Source organism: Astyanax mexicanus, chromosome 6, assembly GCF_023375975.1.
Source record: "Astyanax mexicanus isolate ESR-SI-001 chromosome 6, AstMex3_surface, whole genome shotgun sequence".
Lineage (NCBI taxonomy): Eukaryota > Metazoa > Chordata > Actinopteri > Characiformes > Acestrorhamphidae > Astyanax > Astyanax mexicanus.
Genome location: NC_064413.1, coordinates 139,876 through 160,659, shown reverse-complemented (window position 1 = coordinate 160,659; position 20,784 = coordinate 139,876). Strand labels below are relative to the sequence as shown.

The 20,784-nt window shown below is 43.0% G+C and overlaps 1 protein-coding gene across 2 annotated transcripts; it reads left to right on the top strand.

The window, feature by feature from the left end:
• The first annotated feature begins 58 nt into the window (after positions 1-58).
• Positions 59-20,600, top strand: ankrd28b (ankyrin repeat domain 28b). Of its 2 annotated transcripts, XM_049480373.1 has the most exons (29): positions 63-270; positions 1,621-1,704; positions 2,029-2,107; positions 2,509-2,579; positions 2,752-2,952; positions 3,950-4,037; positions 4,678-4,820; positions 5,060-5,272; positions 6,129-6,207; positions 6,332-6,446; positions 6,967-7,049; positions 7,835-7,898; positions 8,081-8,149; positions 8,580-8,720; positions 9,465-9,576; positions 9,812-9,838; positions 9,922-9,996; positions 10,306-10,507; positions 10,853-10,940; positions 12,059-12,176; positions 12,822-13,041; positions 13,839-13,926; positions 14,019-14,102; positions 16,796-16,941; positions 17,274-17,356; positions 17,619-17,701; positions 18,516-18,607; positions 18,744-18,840; positions 19,267-20,600. In XM_049480373.1, the coding sequence occupies exons 1-29, from the start codon at positions 244-246 to the stop codon at positions 19,430-19,432; spliced, it is 3,138 nt and encodes a 1,045-aa protein (XP_049336330.1). In that variant the 5' UTR covers positions 63-243; the 3' UTR covers positions 19,433-20,600. The 2 variants fall into 2 exon arrangements, with proteins under 2 accessions (XP_049336331.1, XP_049336330.1); XM_049480374.1 differs by lacking the exons at positions 12,822-13,041; positions 16,796-16,941; positions 17,274-17,356; ... (2 more) ...; positions 18,744-18,840; positions 19,267-20,600 and having other exon boundaries at positions 59-270; positions 14,019-14,108.
• Positions 20,601-20,784: the final 184 nt, after the last annotated feature.

Sequence of the window (20,784 nt, the reverse complement as noted above, 5' to 3'; positions counted from 1 at the left end):
TGAGCCAATCAGCGCCTCCGTCACTGGCTGCCCTCGGCCGGTTTAGCCAATCGCGTGCGTGCTGTGTGCGGTGTGTCAGTGGCGGTAATGTTATGGAGGTGTGCGGTACCGGCGGGCGGCCGGAGGAGATGTGAGGCCCGCGCGGAACCGAAGCGATTAATCGGCGGGAGAGCGGCGGAGTTCGAGAGGCGGGGGTCCTAACACTGTTCTGATCCGGAGGAGAACCGAACCGGACCGCGGAAAATGGTGGTTCTGAAGATCAGAGAGCAGGTGGGGGTTAGCGGTGTTCTGTCGAGTTGTACTACCCGTGGATTTGTGCTACTTAGCGGCTGTGCGCATGCGCAGTACTCTCAGTTTCACTGTTACAAGTAAAAATCCATCCCAGGGTTTTCCTAGCAGAGCCGCCCAGGCAGTTGGTACGAAACCCTGGGGTGGATTTTTACTTTATTTAGTTTTCCCAGTGTTACAAGCGTATATAAAAATATAATACAAAATATATATAAATAAATGTTTTCTAATTACATATATCACCATAACTTTTTCTTGATAACACAGCGATTATTTAGGCTATTCAAATATCATCAACCCGACACTTTTACTAAGCCTTCTACTAATTAACTCGTATTAGTTACACAGTGTAAACTAGAGTAGCACGGTTTGACAGGTAGCAGAATTTGACACAACACCGGGGTCAGAGGCTTATCAGAGAGGGAACTCTTCTGGTTCTGGTGGGCTGAGCGGTTCTGGTTCAGCTGTAGAACCTTTAAGGAAAGAGTTCAGGGAGAAGCTCAGCTTTAGCCTTAGCTTTAGCTCACCTACAGCTTCTACAGCTGAACCCAGATCAGATCCTGTAGGCCATGATACATAAAGAGATAAACGTCTTAAATATCAATTTAAATAAATACACTTATCTAATAAACTCATACAGACAAACTTGTAGATAAATAAATCATACAAGCATAAAGTTTACACTGAAATCGACAAGTTCACATCAGTCGTTGACAGTCACGTGTGTTACTATGCATAAGGTCACTGAAGCGCCGCCATATTTAAGGTATAGATACTGCGAGTCAGAATAAGAATAAAGTAGTGAAGAGCAGCAGTTAGTTTGTTAATTTTGAGTTTTGTTGTGAGACGCACGTTATATAATCATTTATTTTCTAATCAAGCATACTTGAAAGAAATGTAGAAATTCTGCTTAATTAAAAGATTCTTAATGCGTGTTATTTTTCCTTGCATTATCAATTGAAGTCAGCCAATGGGATGAGACCTTTAGGGCAGTGGGAGGGGCTAAGCAAATTGTGTTTTGAATTTTCACTTGGGATACTTTTTTCACCTGTGTTTTTACTGCCTGTGGATGCTGTGGAATTTAGATGAATGATATAAAGTAGGAGATTCCTCACCTGTAGTATAATCCACTGCTACTGTAAACTCAGGAACAAATCATAACAATAGTTCTGTAGAGACGAGCGGCTCTGTGAGACGCTAATGATGCTTTACCATTTAAAACATTCAATATCAGGCAATTCTGAGAAGAAATGGGCGTGACCTACGCATTTCTGTAATATATAATATAATATATTCAGCACTGTCCTCTAAACGTGTGTGTGTTTCTTCCAGCCGCCTCTGATTAAAGCTATCTTTAACGTTCACCCTGACGAGGTCCGCTCCCTCATCTTTACCAAGGAGGACGTGAATGTTCAGGTGAGCTGATCTACATACTGTTAAAAAATCGTCTCCTCTGATTGGCCGCTGTGCTTTCAGACAGTATTTTTAATGGGAAACGTGCAGCTTCCGCACAGATACGACGGTAAACTGTGCGTGATGTAATTTGTGCTGTGTGTGCTGTTGCTTCTTTAGTGACAAATCCAGTATAAACCAAAAATTATTCTCCTTCCTCCTTTTGTGGAGGAAATCGCGACCCCAGGCTGAGAACCCCTTATATAATGCATTATAACACTTGCTCTGAAAATACTACTGAAATACTGTCTCTGGTTTTCAGAAGTGAGTTGTGTGTGTTTTATTCAGGATAATGAGAAGAGGACGCCGCTGCACGCCGCTGCGTATTTAGGAGATGCTGAAATTATAGAGCTGCTGATTTTATCAGGTAACTCAGTCTCAACTTCACATATGATCATACACTGTACAGACCAAAATACTGCGACTCACAGTTTTTTTCTGAAATTAAATTTAATAAAGAGATTGTCCTGCTTTTGTTGGAGTAACTGTAACTAGATTGTAGAACATGCTGTAAAGATTTGATTGCTTTAAACTACAGGAGTGTTATGGTGAAAGTTCAGGTTTAGCTGTAGCTGAACGCATTATTATTTTTTTCTTATTTAGACATGTGCCGTATATCTTTCAGCTTCATTTAATTAAATTGTCTCTCTCTTTCTCTGTATCACACTCTCTGTCTCTCTCTCTCTCTCTCCCTCTCTCTTTCTCTGTATCACACTCTCTCTCACTCTCTCTCTCTCTCTCTCTCTCTCTCTTTCTCTCTCTCTATAGGAGCAAGAGTAAATGCCAAAGACAATAAGTGGTTGACCCCTCTGCACCGGGCAGTGGCCTCCTGTAGTGAGGTAAACTACTATCCATAATGTGTGTGTGTGTGTGTGTGTTCTTTAAAAGTGATCTAATATTAATAACAGTAATAATTGATTAACAGTAATTAATCTAATATATTGCTGAGCTTTATATATCCAGGTTCTCGGGGTTCTGTAATGACTCTGTAATGCTGTGTTTGTCCTGCAGGAGGCGGTGCAGGTTCTGCTGAAGCACTCGGCGGATGTGAACGCGCGGGATAAGAACTGGCAGACGCCGCTGCACGTAGCCGCCGCTAATAAAGCCGTGCGCTGCGCCGAGGCTCTGGTTCCACTGCTCAGTAATGTGAATGTGTCGGACCGGGCGGGTCGGACCGCCCTGCACCACGCTGCCTTCAGCGGACACCTGGAGGTACCTGCAGCTCATACACTCACCTGCAGCTCATACACTCACCTGCAGCTCATACACTCACCTGCAGCTCATACACTCACCTGCAGCTCATACACTCACCTGCAGCTCATACACTCACCTGCAGCTCATACACTCACCTGCAGCTCATACACTCACCTGCAGCTCATACACTCACCTGCAGCTCACCTGCAGCTCATACACTCACCTGCAGCTCATACACTCACCTGCAGCTCATACACTCACCTGCAGCTCATACACTCACCTGCAGCTCATACACTCACCTGCAGCGCATACACTCACCTGCAGCGCATACACTCACCTGCAGCTCATACACTCACCTGCAGCTCATACACTCACCTGCAGCTCATACACTCACCTGCAGCTCATACACTCACCTGCAGCTCATACACTCACCTGCAGCTCATACACTCACCTGCAGCTCATACACTCACCTGCAGCTCATACACTCACCTGCAGCTCACCTGCAGCTCATACACTCACCTGCAGCGCATACACTCACCTGCAGCGCATACACTCACCTGCAGCTCATACACTCACCTGCAGCTCATACACTCACCTGCAGCTCATACACTCACCTGCAGCTCATACACTCACCTGCAGCGCATACACTCACCTGCAGCTCACCTGCAGCTCATACACTCACCTGCAGCTCATACACTCACCTGCAGCTCATACACTCACCTGCAGCTCATACACTCACCTGCAGCTCATACACTCACCTGCAGCTCACCTGCAGTTCATACACTCACCTGCAGCTCATACACTCACCTGCAGCTCACCTGCAGTTCATACACTCACCTGCTGCTCACCTTATGATACACTGATAACACACCTGTATCATATATGATAATAAAATTAGGTGTGGTTGATTTTTACCTGCCGTGTGGTTGTAGCTTGGATGAGGTGTTTGTAATGTTTTGGCTGATTGCTGTATTAAACTCTGGTTAATCAGGTTCTGTTTCTCACTCTTGGGTAGATGGTGAGATTATTACTGTCCAGAGGAGCGAACATCAACGCCTTCGATAAGAAGGACCGGCGGGCCATCCACTGGGCTGCGTATATGGGTAACACTGAACTCTCTCTCTCTTTTATTCTATTCTCTCTCTCTCTCTCTCTCTCTCTCTTCTATTCTCTCTCTCTCACAGTTATATATGTGTTGTTAAAACATTACAAACATACTGGATAGAGATGAATTGGGTAAACAACAAAAAAAAAAACATTAAAATAACTTTTTTTACAGCTCTTCTGGCTCACCATCATATTTTATGATAAACATGCTTGATTAAAATAAAAGAAAATGACTAATAAATGAATAAAGAAACACTGACGACAACATAGCAAATATATCCAGAATGGTAAAGGATGTTTTAAGGCTTTGAGTCTTCGTGTCGGGGACAGTGAGGAGATACGTGGTTAGGGTGTTGTGATGCATTAGGATTAGTCCAGTTAATTGTGGGAAAAGGGTTTCAGATAAGTATTTTTGTTTAATAATTTGGTGGACTGTGATTGGTGATTGGGATCAGTGCTGGTCTTGGGGGATCTTTACTCTCTGTTTCTAGCAGTATAATGATGTTGTGATTAGAAACATTTGCTACTAAATTATGAAGATTAAAGGCCTTGGAATATTTTAAGAGCAAAAGTGATTTAATCCTAAATAAACAATGAATTATTGAGTTTTGTTGAGTTTTGTTGATTGTCTCTCAGGTCATCTGGAGGTGGTGAAGGTGCTGGTGTCTCATGGTGCGGAGGTGGTGTGTAAGGATAAGAAGGCGTACACTCCGCTACACGCTGCTGCATCCAGCGGGATGATGGGTGTAGTGAAGTACCTGCTGGACCTGGGGGTGGATGTGAGTCTGAGTTCTGGTTTATTTGTAGTTTTTTGGGGGTTTATATTAAAGTGCTCGGAGTCATGAAACTCCTGTGAGCTTAGTCTCAGTTTCAGTTCAGTAAAACACTGATATCAGAATTAATATAAAATCATGATACAGAAGCATCATCATATCAGTAAATCAGAGCTTAGTGATGGTGGTTCAGGTGAGCTGCTGATGGAAAGCTGTTAATCAGTGTGTTGATGCTGCGTGTGCAGATAAACGAGCCGAACGCGTACGGGAACACGCCGCTGCACGTGGCCTGCTATAACGGGCAGGACGTGGTGGTGAACGAGCTGATCGAGTCGGGAGCGAGTGTGAACCAGATAAACGAGAAGGGCTTTGCTCCTCTGCACTTCAATGCAGCGTCGCGGCACGGAGCGCTCTGCCTCCAGCTGCTGGTCGGGAACGGAGCCGACGTCAACATCAAGGTCAGATTATTATTTTATATTATAAATAAACTCTAAATAATTTACACACAAAAACTCAATCCTGTCTTTGCTGTGTTGCAACACACTGCACCAACAAACTGCTGATGTGATCAATAATCAGTCACCCCTAGTAGTGATACGAGGAACAGCTTCAGTTACAGAACAGATAAACTTTAATTACTTCACTCCAATACGGCTCTAAAAAAATAAGAGAGGCTTAAAAATGATGAGTTTCTTTGATTTTATCAAATTAAAAACCTCTGGAATATAATCAAGAGGAAGATGGATGATCACAAACCATCAAACCACCAAACTGAACTGCTTGAATTTTTGCACCAGGAGTAAAGCAGCATAAAGTTATCCAAAAGCAGTGTGTAAGACTGGTGGAGGAGAACATGATGACAAGATGCATGATAAAAAAACTGTGATTAAAAACCACCAGGATTATTCCACCAAATATTGATTATTTCTGAACTCTTAAAACTTTATGAATATGAACTTGTTTTCTTTGCATTATTTAAGATCTGAAAGCTCAAATATTTTTATTTGTAATTTGGGAGAAATGTTGTCTGTAGTTTATAGAATAAAACAACAATGTTCATTTTACTCAAACATAAACCTATAAATATTAAAATCAGAGAAACTGATTCAGAAACTGAAGTGATCTCTTCATTTTTATAGAGCTGAATATCATCACTATATTCACACTAAAGATTCTCTACATTACAACATTAAAACATGCTGATTTTCTTTTAGCCAATGGCTGTACATGTTTCTGAAACTGTAGTAACATGTAATAACAGTTCTCACCCGATGCATTTTTTATATGTTTATGAATGTTGGATGTGTGTCTCAGAGTAAGGATGGGAAGACTCCTCTGCACATGACGGCGATTCACGGCAGGTTCTCTCGCTCTCAGGCGCTGATTCACTACGGTGGGTAGTGGGAGTCTCGGAGTATCTGCTGTATAATTAAGTCTATTCTCTACCTGTAATGAAGGAGGAGGTTTTATATGTAGCGGAGCTCCTGCTGTGTGTAATTACGTTTCTCGGTGTTCAGGTGCTGAGATAGACTGTGAGGATAAAAATGGAAACACACCTCTGCACATCGCCGCCAGATACGGCCACGAGCTGCTCATCAACACGCTCGTTACCAACGGAGCCGACACCTCCAGGTACCGGAGACCCCTCCGCCTCCTCTCCCCGTGTCTCCCCCACATCTCCCTGTATCTCCCCACATCTCCCTGTATCTCCCCGCGTCTCCCCGTGTCTCTCCCACGTCTCCCCGTGTCTCCCCCACGTCTCCCACGTCTCCCCGTGTCTCCCCCACGTCTCCCCGTATCTCCCTGTATCTCCCCGCGTCTCCCCGTGTCTCCCCCACGTCTCCCCGTATCTCCCCGTATCTCCCCATGTCTCCCCCACGTCTCCCCGTGTCTCCCCCACGTCTCCCCGTGTCTCCCCCACGTCTCCCCGTGTCTCCCCCACGTCTCCCCGTATCTCCCCGCGTCTCCCCGTGTCTCTCCCACGTCTCCCCCGTGTCTCCCCGTGTCTCCCCCACATCTCCCCGTGTCTCTCCCACGTCTCCTTGTGTCTCCCCGTGTCTCTTCTTATCTCCCGGTATCTCCCCCGTATCGGGCTGTGGTTATGAGTGTGTGTTTGAAGAGCTGTTCTGAGGTGTTTTTGATGTGTTTTCAGGCGAGGTGTTCATGGCATGTTTCCGCTGCACTTGGCCGCCCTCAGCGGATTCTCCGTCTGCTGCCGTAAACTCCTCTCTTCCGGTAAAACCATTCATCCATCCATCCATCCATCCGTCTCTCCATCAGAATAATGAGGACTAATCATGAAAACCCTCGTCTTTCTGAACATTTAGATTATATTGAGATATTCTGAGATTATATCACTAAAATAGACATTGGAAGCACTCGGGGTGTGCTATAACAAACCGTATCGTACACAATAATATCTCCAACATTTTTTTATATGGTGAACAATATTATATCCTGAAATATGGAGCCATATCACCCACCCCTAATTATTACATCAAGGTTCTACTTTTTTACTGTTTTTAGCAAAAGAAAAATTCACACTGTTCTCATTTCCCATTATATATCTACTAGAGACAGATTATATCTGTTCAGTATCATTTATTTTACTTTAATCCTGGATATATGGAGATATTTGGAGTGCATTATTATTATTAGTATCAGGACTAATAATTCTGGATCACTGACTTCTGTTACAAATCTGATAAAATTCTTATATTATTTAATATCTCAGTTAGGGGTGTGTTATATCATATCATATGCAATAATAACATTTATTTTTCATTTTGTTGCAGTATATGTGTATTTTTGAAATCATGTTTTTATTTCAGTTTTTTGTCGTATTGTCAAGAGTATCGTTATCACGAAAATAGCATAAAATATTGTGATATTATTTCACCCCCCTCTAGAAAGCTCATTATTTTACAGATTTAGTGCATTAATTTTTACACTGCTGACAGTACATTGTAAATTGAATAAAAGCTGATATTAATTGATTACTGGTGTGTTTCTCTCTGTAGATTATGATATAGACACTCCTGATGAGTTGGGAAGGACGTGTGTACATGCTGCAGCAGCCGGAGGGTGAGTGTCTGATTATCACTATCTGCATCTCTGATTTTATTATTGATATATATATATTTTTAAGTTCAGACTCGGCTGTGATCAGAATCAGATCCTGATGTTTTCTGATGGATGAATCTGGAGGAGGTGTGGACGGTGTTTCTGATGTTTTACTGGTTTTAATCTTCAGTTTTTCTCTGCAGGAATTTAGACTGCCTCAATCTTCTCCTGAACGGAGGAGCGGATTTTAACAGGAAGGACAGTTTTGGCAGGTGAGTAACTTTCTTAAAGAACCGAAACAGAGGAGAATAACAGAACGAGTCCATGATCAAATACAGCCATCAAATCAAAACGCAGTGTAAACACACCCATCACAAATATACACCGTATAATTCCACACAGAGAGCACATTTACATATTATGACCCACACAGTGATCAGATTTCATTCTGACTAACGCTCTGGGTTAAAATCTTCACATGAAGTAAACAGGTGTAAACAGGGTCTCAGGAGCCCTGAACTCTGTTTCAGGTGTGTTTTTGTTCTGTTGATTATCTGGCGTAAGGATTAAGAATGAAAGTAGTTCCAGTAGTTTACAGGTGTATTGATAGAAGAACAGTGAAATTCAGCACTTTTCTACTGATCAGCAGCTGCAGCAGATCTGACTCTGTATTAATTTATTGGTTTTTGATGATCTCCTCAGGACTCCTCTGCACTACGCGGCGGCGAACTGTAATTATCAGTGCCTGTTTGCGATGGTGGGGTCGGGGGCGAGCGTTAACGACCTGGATAAGAGAGGATGCACCCCCCTGCACTACGCCGCCGCCTCCGACTCGGACGGGAAGTAAGTCTCAGCTCACAAAATACAGATTATTAATATAATTAATATAATTAATATAATGGGATCATTATTTTCAGCATGTTAAACAGGATCAGTGAATTAATTTTGTTTTGTAAAATTGGAAAAGTGGAAAAACAAAAGACTTTTCTCACTGCTGTCGTTCATTTTCTCTTTCCTCACTGAAACTCACAGGAATTCTGATCTCACTGGAGTATTATTTACTAAAATACTGTATCTGTATCTACTGGAGTATTATTACTTTACTCTGCACTAAAATGCTGCACTGCTTGCAGTACGTGGGTACTTACTTCTAGTTGTTTGTTTAGCTATTTAATTTACTTATTAATTAACTTTTTTGATAGAGTACTTTTATATTTACTCAAATCTGGATCTACAGTACTTTATTCATCTCTGCACACAAACGACAGATCTGTAGAAAATGTGTACGACAGAAACAGATTTGAGATAATTGATCTGCTGTGTAAACACAGCCCAGACGTTTCCTCAGTTTAGAATGGAAATTACGATATAATGAAATACTGATAAGAAGAAAACATTTAGAGAGGACTTCTATATAATCCTGACCACAGAAGATCTTCAAGAAGAAGTATCTCACACCTTTTCTGTTTATTATTTTACTTTATACCTGCACATCTCCCACCTGTAGAGTACTGAACTATGCGAGTGTAGTAGTATTAGATCAGTGGTTTAGTGTAGTGAATAGTGAATTTGTCCCTGTCTCTGCAGGTGTTTGGAGTATTTACTGAGGAACGATGCTAATCCCGGGATCAGAGACGTTCAGGGATATAACGCAGTTCACTACGCCTCTGCGTACGGACACCGCCTGTGTCTGGAGCTGGTACGACTCTGTTCACTGTGCTCTTCTACAGATCAGATATGTCCTACACTGGAACAATCGATTCACCATTAAAGAAATGTGTTCTACTCATTAAATATGAATCTGATTTCTGAGTATTATCAGAGTTGCCATGTATAAACTGCTAGTAATTATTTCACCAGTACTGATAAAACCATACTGATGAGCCCTGATTTTAATCTGATTGGTTGATGTGATGATTTTGTGTTTTTCTCAGATTGCGAGTGAGACTCCTCTGGATGTGGTGAGTACTGATCTGTGGTCAGTGTGGGGGATCAGACTGTTTCTCTGTGTTTCTCTGTGTTTAATGTGTGTTTTCTCTGGTAGTTAATGGAGACGTCAGGAGCCGACGTACTGAACGACTCGGACACATCCGCTCCCATCAGCCCCCTGCACCTCGCCGTGAGCACACACACACACACACACACACACACACACAATACAAATTATATTTCTTAAAGTTTATTATAGATAAGTACCTTACTTATTATAGTAGCATATGTATCTAATTATTTTTTGTCAGTTAAGACACACAACTACATTCTACATTCACTCAACACACACCGATACGAAGCAGCAGCCAATCACACACAGCGTACTCTCAACCGGAAACCCTACCTTGCCAATACACACACACACACACACACACACAGAAAAGTCTGTTCTTATTTCTCTCTCTCTCTCTCTCTCTCTCTCTCTCTCTCGGCTCAGGCGTACCACGGGCACCACCAGGCTCTGGAGGTTCTGGTTCAGTCTCTGCTGGATCTGGACGTGAGGACGGCGCAGGGACGCACGCCGCTGGATCTGGCAGCGTTTAAAGGTCACGTGGAGTGTGTGGACGTTCTCATCAACCAGGGAGCCTCCATCCTCGTCAAGGACTACACCCTCAAACGCACCCCCATCCATGCAGCAGGTACACCATACATACACATCTGCAGAGTCGGGGGATGAGTCGGGGGATGGGTGGGAGAATTAAGGATGGTTTGGGGAGGTGGAGAGTTGGGGATAAGTTGAAGAAGAGTTGAGGATGGGTTGGGGAATTGGGATCAGTTGGTTCTGGATTGGGGCGTTGGGGATGAGTTGGGGGTGGGGTTAATGGGGTGGGTAATGATTTTCAGGAGAAGTCTGGAGTATCTGTCTGAATAAGAAAAAATAATAAAATATTAGACGTTCTGAGAACAGGAGGAGCAAAGTCCTGTTATTTAATTTGGATTCAGCTCAAATAAGAAATTTCTGAAATGATCTTTTTGTTTTGCAGCAACAAACGGACACTCAGACTGTCTGCGGTTACTGATCGGAAACACTGACCTGCAGAGTGCAGTCGACTTTCAGGACGGAATCGGGCAGTGAGTAGAGACTGTAGTTCACTTCAGCTGCAGGTTTAGATATTAATGTCTGAGTGTTGAGTTATTTTGAGATATATATATATATATATATAGTAGCTGTACACTGACTACTGTACACTGTATTAAACACTCATATCTTCAGTTTCTCCCATAAACAGATATAAAAAATATTTACTAAAATATGAGGGGTACTCTCACTCTGAGTTACTGTTTATATAAATAGATAATTGGCCAGTTATTTAATGTAATTAAAACTGAATTAGTATCTACATGTAATTAAGTAACATTAGAATAATGTTGAGTGGGGGTTATGGTGGTCGCTGCGGTGTGATAAATATGTAAATGAGGGGATTGATCTTTCTCTCAGGATGTCAGTAATTGAGCTCGTTAAGGGAGGATTAGTCATATCAGTAAAAATATGAATGAGAGATTCTATCAGAATAGACCAGAATGCATTGCTGCTAATTAGCCTGGCCGGAGTTGCCATGGCGACGTAGAAGAATTCTCTAAAAAATGTATGTGAAGGTGGGCGATGTGGCTAAAATATCACATGACATTTCCACATGTCCTAAAATGTTGAGTTAAAGTTCAGAGATGATTCAAATGAACCGTTTAGGAATAAAACAGGATTTACACTGTGCAGAAGTTTTAGTATCTTATTAAAACAATATAAAAAATACATCTGGACTGTTTACACAGTAAATATATTAATATATTAGAACAAATATAAATAATATCCCTACAGAAAGTGGAGTTTTTACATTAATATGTTCATTAAATTATCTCCAGATCTCTCCTTACAGAGTCCAGTATAATTTATATAGTTTTAATCAGATCAGATCTAACGGTGAATCAGCTGATCTGATGATGGAATTGAACTCTCGGCGCTGGCTGGGGGCGGAGCATCCATTAATAAAGTGATGAAACATTTTTGACCAAAACCAAACAAAATGAAAACTGAAAAATGTTTTTCACAAGATTTTGTTCTTTTTGCCACTTTTTGTAACCATTGAATTAAAGTGAATAAAACCTGCATTTAGTCTTGTTTTTTAAGCAGTAATGAAGCCTGAATGATAGCTGTATAATTTTATTCTGTGATCTGATTGGCTGTTTCTCAGGACTCCGCTGATGCTGGCTGTGTTGAGCGGACACACCGACTGCGTTTACTCGCTGCTCAACAAAGGAGCAAACGTCGAAGCCAAAGACCAGTGGGGGCGCACCGCTCTGCACCGAGGGGTAAATCATTATTTAATATTATTATTTTACAAACATGCTTTTTATCTAACACATAAAAATGTATTCATAGTTTTATGTTGTATTTAATATTTTATTTGGATGTGTTTGTGTTTAGTTGTGTTTGTGAGACAGGTTGTTTTAACACAGTTATATATTTATTATTCATTATTCGTAATTACTTGTTTAATTCAGTGAAGTGCAGCAGTATCAGTTTCTGAACAGCAGTATTTTGAAGAATCTGCTGCTAATGCGTTTTTCTGCATGTTAGAATATTGCAATAATTATCATGTATTGTAAAATGAAAAGTTTAAAGTGTTTAAATGATGTTTGATTACATTATTTAAATAAGTACAGTTTCATTGAACAGTGAAAAAACATTTAATGTATGTTTCACTCTGTTTACTCAATACTCAATGCTATTTTCTTTATTATAAAAGAATAACTAGTAAGTTATGTCAGAAATAGAAAGAATTATAAACCAGTTAATGTATTGAACATGTATTAAATAAAATATTAATAATACTTGGAGGTATGATTAAATCAAGAATAGTGAAAATAGTCACTAATAATAATAATAATAATAGTGCAGTATTGGTAGATTGTGAGAGGGTGATGTGAGCGGTGTGTTACGGGATGTTCCTGCAGGCGGTGACGGGACATGAGGAGTGTGTGGAGGCGCTGCTGCAGCACAGTGCCAGTTTCATGGTGCGAGACTGCAGGGGGCGCTCTCCAGTTCACCTGGCGGCGGCCTGTGGGCACGTGGGGGTGCTGGGGGGTCTGCTGCAGGCGGCGCAGTGTGTGGAGACCGCCCCCGTCATCACCGACCGCCAGGGATACACCCCCCTACACTGGGCCTGTTATAACGGTCAGTACCGACACGCCCCCCCCATCACATCACATCCTACATCACATTAACATCCAGCACTCATTTGACTTTAAAATAAAATGTTTTTTAGGTATTACAGTTTTGTTTATTAGCTTAGCTTTACAGACCTGCTGAATTAGAAGGGAAACATGGCCACACCCCTGTTCCTTACTAGTGTCCCTTAATGCGCTTTATAATCCGGTGCGCCTTATAGTGCAAAAAATAAGGTACTTGTTCTTTCCAACATCCTCTCCCTGTTCCGTTTTCATGGAGCTGATCTGTGAGAAGCTACTGGAAGCTTCAGAGAGCAGAACCCTGTCCAGCGTATAAACCTCGCTGCTCTTTACTGAAGCCAGGCTGATGGAGGATTTACTTACTGGTAGTGTGAACGGAGTCCAGGCTGAAATGAAGTCGTTCTCTCTGGAGGCTGGTGGGTTTATTTGCTGCAGTTTTTGGGTGGTGTGTGCTCCGTCTCGAAGCTCCGTGTCTTTCAGTTTTTAATCAGAACAGGTTTTACTGCAGTTCACCTCCACTACTGTCTGTTGGTAGAATAATGGAATAAATCTCCACCACCCGTTACTCCACCCATCTCCCCCTAAATATATCAGTTTTTAATTCATTTCCTCCTGATATTCCAGAAATAATAGAAGTTCTCCACAGATTCCACTAACGCTCTTCTCATTACTGATCTCAGAACAGGACTCTTCCTGGTTAAAGTGGAATTTTAATGATAGGAAGTGTATTAAGCGCAGTTATCTCAGCTGTAATGAGTTAATGAGATGATTCGTTCTCTGCAGGTCATGATACCTGTGTGGAGGTGCTGCTGGAGCAGGAGCTGTTCCACAGGATGGAGGGGAACACCTTCAGCCCGCTGCACTGCGCCGTGTACGTCCCACCTGCCTCAGAATAAAAATCAGTTCCAGATCTATATTTAAAATCTGATTTATTATTTATTTTTCTTTTTATGTGAATTCTAGAATAAACGATAACGAGGGAGCAGCAGAGATGCTGATCGAAACACTCGGTCCTGCCATCGTCAACACTGCTGACTCTAAACACAGGTACGAGACCCAGCTACTGACTCTAAACACAGGTACGAGACCCAGCTACTGACTCTAAACACAGGTACGAGACACAGCTACTGACTCTAAACACAGGTACGAGACCCAGCTACTGACTCTAAACACAGGTACGAGACCCAGCTACTGACTCTAAACACAGGTACGAGACCCAGCTACTGACTCTAAACACAGGTACGAGACCCAGCTACTGACTCTAAACACAGGTACGAGACCCAGCTACTGACTCTAAACACAGGTACGAGACCCAGCTACTGACTCTAAACACAGGTACGAGACCCAGCTACTGACTCTAAACACAGGTACGAGACCCAGCTACTGACTCTAAACACAGGTACGAGACCCAGCTACTGACTCTAAACACAGGTACGAGACCCAGCTACTGACTCTAAACACAGGTACGAGACACAGCTACTGACTCTAAACACAGGTACGAGACCCAGCTACTGACTCTAAACACAGGTACGAGACACACAGCTACTGACTCTAAACACAGGTACGAGACCCAACTACTGACTCTAAACACAGGTACGAGACACACAGCTACTGACTCTAAACACAGGTACGAGACACACAGCTACTGACTCTAAACACAGGTACGAGACCCAGCTACTGACTCTAAACACAGGTACGAGACCCAGCTACTGACTCTAAACACAGGTACGAGACACACAGCTACTGACTCTAAACACAGGTACGAGACCCAGCTACTGACTCTAAACACAGGTACGAGACCCAGCTACTGACTCTAAACACAGGTACGAGACACACAGCTACTGACTCTAAACACAGGTACGAGACCCAGCTACTGACTCTAAACACAGGTACGAGACACACAGCTACTGACTCTAAACACAGGTACGAGACACACAGCTACTGACTCTAAACACAGGTACGAGACACACAGCTACTGACTCTAAACACAGGTACGAGACCCAGCTACTGACTCTAAACACAGGTACGAGACACACAGCTACTGACTCTAAACACAGGTACGAGACACACAGCTACTGACTCTAAACACAGGTACGAGACCCAGCTACTGACTCTAAACACAGGTACGAGACACACAGCTACTGACTCTAAACACAGGTACGAGACCCAGCTACTGACTCTAAACACAGGTACGAGACCCAGCTACTGACTCTAAACACAGGTACGAGACCCAGCTACTGACTCTAAACACAGGTACGAGACCCAGCTACTGACTCTAAACACAGGTACGAGACACACAGCTACTGACTCTAAACACAGGTACGAGACCCAACTACTGACTCTAAACACAGGTACGAGACCCAACTACTGACTCTAAACACAGGTACGAGACACACAGCTACTGACTCTAAACACAGGTACGAGACACACAGCTACTGACTCTAAACACAGGTACGAGACCCAGCTACTGACTCTAAACACAGGTACGAGACCCAGCTACTGACTCTAAACACAGGTACGAGACACACAGCTACTGACTCTAAACACAGGTACGAGACCCAGCTACTGACTCTAAACACAGGTACGAGACCCAGCTACTGACTCTAAACACAGGTACGAGACACACAGCTACTGACTCTAAACACAGGTACGAGACACACAGCTACTGACTCTAAACACAGGTACGAGACACACAGCTACTGACTCTAAACACAGGTACAAGACCCAGCTACTGACTCTAAACACAGGTACGAGACACACAGCTACTGACTCTAAACACAGGTACGAGACCCAGCTACTGACTCTAAACACAGGTACGAGACCCAGCTACTGACTCTAAACACAGGTACGAGACCCAGCTACTGACTCTAAACACAGGTATGAGACCCAGCTACTGACTCTAAACACAGGTACGAGACCCAGCTACTGACTCTAAACACAGGTACGAGACCCAGCTACTGACTCTAAACACAGGTACGAGACCCAGCTACTGACTCTAAACACAGGTACGAGACCCAGCTACTGACTCTAAACACAGGTACGAGACCCAGCTACTGACTCTAAACACAGGTACGAGACCCAGCTACTGACTCTAAACACAGGTACGAGACCCAGCTACTGACTCTAAACACAGGTACGAGACACACAGCTACTGACTCTAAACACAGGTACGAGACACACAGCTACTGACTCTAAACACAGGTACGAGACACACAGCTACTGACTCTAAACACAGGTACGAGACACACAGCTACTGACTCTAAACACAGGTACGAGACCCAGCTACTGACTCTAAACACAGGTACGAGACACACAGCTACTGACTCTAAACACAGGTACGAGACACACAGCTACTGACTCTAAACACAGGTACGAGACCCAGCTACTGACTCTAAACACAGGTACGAGACACACAGCTACTGACTCTAAACACAGGTACGAGACACACAGCTACTGACTCTAAACACAGGTACGAGACACACAGCTACTGACTCTAAACACAGGTACGAGACACACAGCTACTGACTCCGCCCACCATGTGTCTAATTTATCAAAGTCAGAACTTTTTCTGATCTGATTAATTCAGAAACATTAACTTCACTCTTCTTTAACTGTTCTTCACCTGAACAGTGAACCAGAACAAAACAGACCCAAACCATGATCCCACCATCACCATGTTTCATTTATTTAATGAGTGTGTGTGCGTGTGTGTGTGTGTGTGTGTGTGTGTGTGTGTGCAGGACCCCGCTCCACGCTGCAGCGTTCACTGATCATGTGGAGTGTGTGCAGCTGCTGTTGGCTCAGGGCGCTCAGGTGAACTGTGTGGACGCTGCAGGTAAAAGTCCTCTAATGATGGCGGCTGAGAACGGCCAGACCAACGCTGTGGGTACGTCCCCCCCCCTGTTTATCACTTTATAACTCATTAATTACAGAGTATTATAATAATACACTCGTTCACTTTACCAGCTCTAAGCTTTTATACCTCGATATTTAAACTGATGTTTATACTGGTACTGCCCCTCCCCCATCACTATTCACTATTGCACTATTGTCTAGTTTCTCTTGTCTCCTTGTATGTTCTGTACATATGCAGTAACTAATTAATTTGATTAATATTTTTTAATAATAATAATAATATTTGCTGTATTTGTAATGTGTGTTTGTGTGTGTTTGTGTGTGTTTGTGTGTGTTTGTGTGTGTGTGTGTGTGTGTGAGTAGAGCTGTTAGTGAGCAGTGCTAAAGCTGAGCTGACTCTACAGGACTCCAAAAAAAACACTGCTCTACACCTCGCCTGCAGTAAGGTCAGTCTCACACTCGATACAATACACACACACACTAACACACACACACACACACATATATATATGCATGTGTGTATAAATGGAGTGAGTGAAAAGTTGCAGGACTCTGCAGTAACGGGTTTAGATTTGGGTGAAGGATCTTTTAGCTCGAGTCCAGAAATAAAAACAGAAGAGCTTCAGTTTCTGAAATAAAGCCGCTGTGCTGAGCCTCAGTCTGTAGAAGTTCAGGGAGGAGTAATGCTTCTGTATTTCTGCTCTTCAGGGAAACGAGACCAGTGCCTTACTGATCTTAGAGAAGATCACCGACAGAAACCTCATCAACTCCACCAACACAGCACTACAGACGTACGTATCACTGACCCCCAGTCAGCACAACGCTGTTCCTCTCAGATTAATATTCATAGATAATCGTGAACTCTGAGAATAGTGAACTCTGAGAATAGTGAACTCTGAGAATAGTGAACTCTGAGAATAGTGAACTCTGAGAATAGTGATCTCTGAGAATAGTGAACTCTGAGAATAGTGAACTCTGAGAATAGTGAACTCTGAGAATAGTGAACTCTGAGAATAGTGAACTCTGAGAATAGTGAACTCTGAGAATAGTGAACTCTGAGAATAGTGATCTCTGAGAATAGTGAACTCTGAGAATAGTGAACTCTGAGAATAGTGAACTCTGAGAATAGTGAACTCTGAGAATAGTGAACTCTGAGAATAGTGAACTCTGAGAATAGTGATCTCTGAGAATAGTGATCTCTGAGAATCGTGAACTCTGAGAATCGTGAACTCTGAGAATAGTGAACTCTGAGAATAGTGAACTCTGAGAATAGTGAACTCTGAGAATAGTGAACTCTGAGAATAGTGAACTCTGAGAATAGTGAACTCTGAGAATAGTGATCTCTGAGAATAGTGAACTCTGAGAATAGTGAACTCTGAGAATAGTGATCTCTGAGAATAGTGAACTCTGAGAATAGTGAACTCTGAGAATAGTGAACTCTGAGAATAGTGAACTCTGAGTATAGTGATCTCTGAGAATAGTGAACTCTGAGAATAGTGAACTCTGAGAATAGTGAACTCTGAGAATAGTGATCTCTGAGAATAGTGAACTCTGAGTATAGTGAACTCTGAGTATAGTGATCTCTGAGCTGTGTTCTGTCTGCAGGCCGTTGCACGTGGCTGCCAGGAACGGGCTCACGGTTGTGGTGCAGGAGCTGCTGGCTAAAGGAGCGAGTGTGCAGGCTGTTGATGAGAATGGTGAGTCCTCGTTATGTTTCTGTATGTTTATATTTTTGTATATATTTGAAGCTGTAATTTGATCAGAAACTCGTAGCTCACAGACGCAGTGAACAGTAGTGAGCGTGCACTGACCCTGTTCACTATTCCTCCTCAGGTCACACCCCCGCCCTCGCCTGCGCCCCCAATAAAGACGTGGCGGACTGCCTGGCACTCATCCTGGCCACCATGATGCCCGTGGGCCCCAGTCCCAGGTCTGAGCTTTAACCCCCCGTCCTGCACTTTACCCCCCCGTCCTGCACTTTACCCCCCCGTCCTGCACTTTACCCCCCCGTCCTGCACTTTACCCCCCCGTCCTGCACTTTACCCCCGCGTCCTGCACTTTACCCCCCGTCCTGCACTTTACCCCCGTCCTGCACTTTACCCCCCCGTCCTGCACTTTACCCCCCCGTCCTGCACTTTACCCCCCCGTCCTGCACTTTACCCCCCGTCCTGCACTTTACCCCCGTCCTGCACCTTACCCCCCCGTCCTGCACCTGTGTGTTCTCGAGCTCCAGGGCGGCTGTTACGCCCTCTTGTGGGCGGACCCGGTGGTGTCTGAGTTTTAACTGGATGCTGAGTTGGTGGGAGTTTTATTTATATTTATTAGTGATTATAGATCTGATTCCTCTTTTCTGCAGTTTGAGCTTCAGCTCCATCAACCACTACAGTCCAGTGAAGAGCCTGAGCTTCAGCAGCCTCCACCCAAACTCCTCCTCCTACTGCAGCTTCAACAGCATCCGCCCCCAAAACCACGCCTTCTACAGAGAGGAGGAGCTCAACGACTCCGACTCAGAGACCTACTGACACACTCAACCACAGACAGACCTACTGACCCACAGACAGACCTACAGACCCACTGACAGACCCACTGACAGACCCACTGACAGACCCACTGACAGACCCACTGACAGACCCACTGACAGACCCACAGACAGACCCACAGACAGACCCACAGACAGACCCACAGACAGATCTACTGACAGATCTACTGACAGACCTACTGACCCACAAACAGACCTACAGACAGACACACTGTCATAATCACCCTGAGGCAGCCTGGCCCAGCAGCCGGTCACTGCACAGAGCCTTAAGACCAACATTACACAATCACACACACACACACTACACACACACACACACTACACCCTCTATACACACACACACACACACACACACACTATGGGCACAGCAAGCTGGGACCAAACACGTTCTCCTGTACATCTTTATAGCTGGATTCTAAAGACTTGATGATGATGATGATGATGATGATGATGATGATGATGAAGACAGTGGGGTAGAGGCTGATCCAGATTGTTCTCAGAGGTCTGAATATTTACGCACATTTAATTCCGTAAATTTGGTAATTTACATACGGGGAGAGTTTAAACAGAGACAGATTATATTATATATATATTTTTAAAAGTGAGATTTTAATACAGCGCCCTCTACTGGAACACAATAGATCCTATTTTCAAACCACAGGCTGGAAACAGACATCAGCATCGTAACTCGAGCAGCAGTGCAGCCTGTCCTCTCTTTCAGAATAAATTATTCTTTTATCTGTTTATATTTATTTTAGTTTCTATATTTCATCATTTGTGCCTTCATGATCTGCTGTGTCTGCAGGAGGAGGACATTAATAAAAACACAGAAACTGAAGCGTCACATCAGCACTGAGGGAACTGAAGGACAGCAGCTGATTATTTTTATGGTGAAATATGATTATTAAACCTTCTTTTTCTCCAGCTCTTATTATTATAATGTAGTTTTTTTGGTTGCCTGATCTGTTGAAAGTCCTCGCTCTGTCATAAATGAATGTTTGTCTCTTTGATTTTTTGATTGATTTAAAACTGGAATTCTGTTTGTTTGGTTTTGTCTGGATGAAAGGAGTTCGCTTTCCCGTCTTTCAGCACCAGAGATTCCTGTTTATTTTATTGGTTGAATGAATAAAGATATGAATTGTATCAACAAATGATTTTTCTTATTTTTAAAGTACAATTTGGAGAAATCTGTATCATAATATTCAATTAGAAAAAAAGAAGGAATTATAAAGAAAAAGAAGAAGGTAGTTAGAGAAGTTTCAACCACATCATATCTCCAGATATTTTAGAAATTCTATATAAATGTTATTTTCTGGTGGCAGCAATATATTTAAG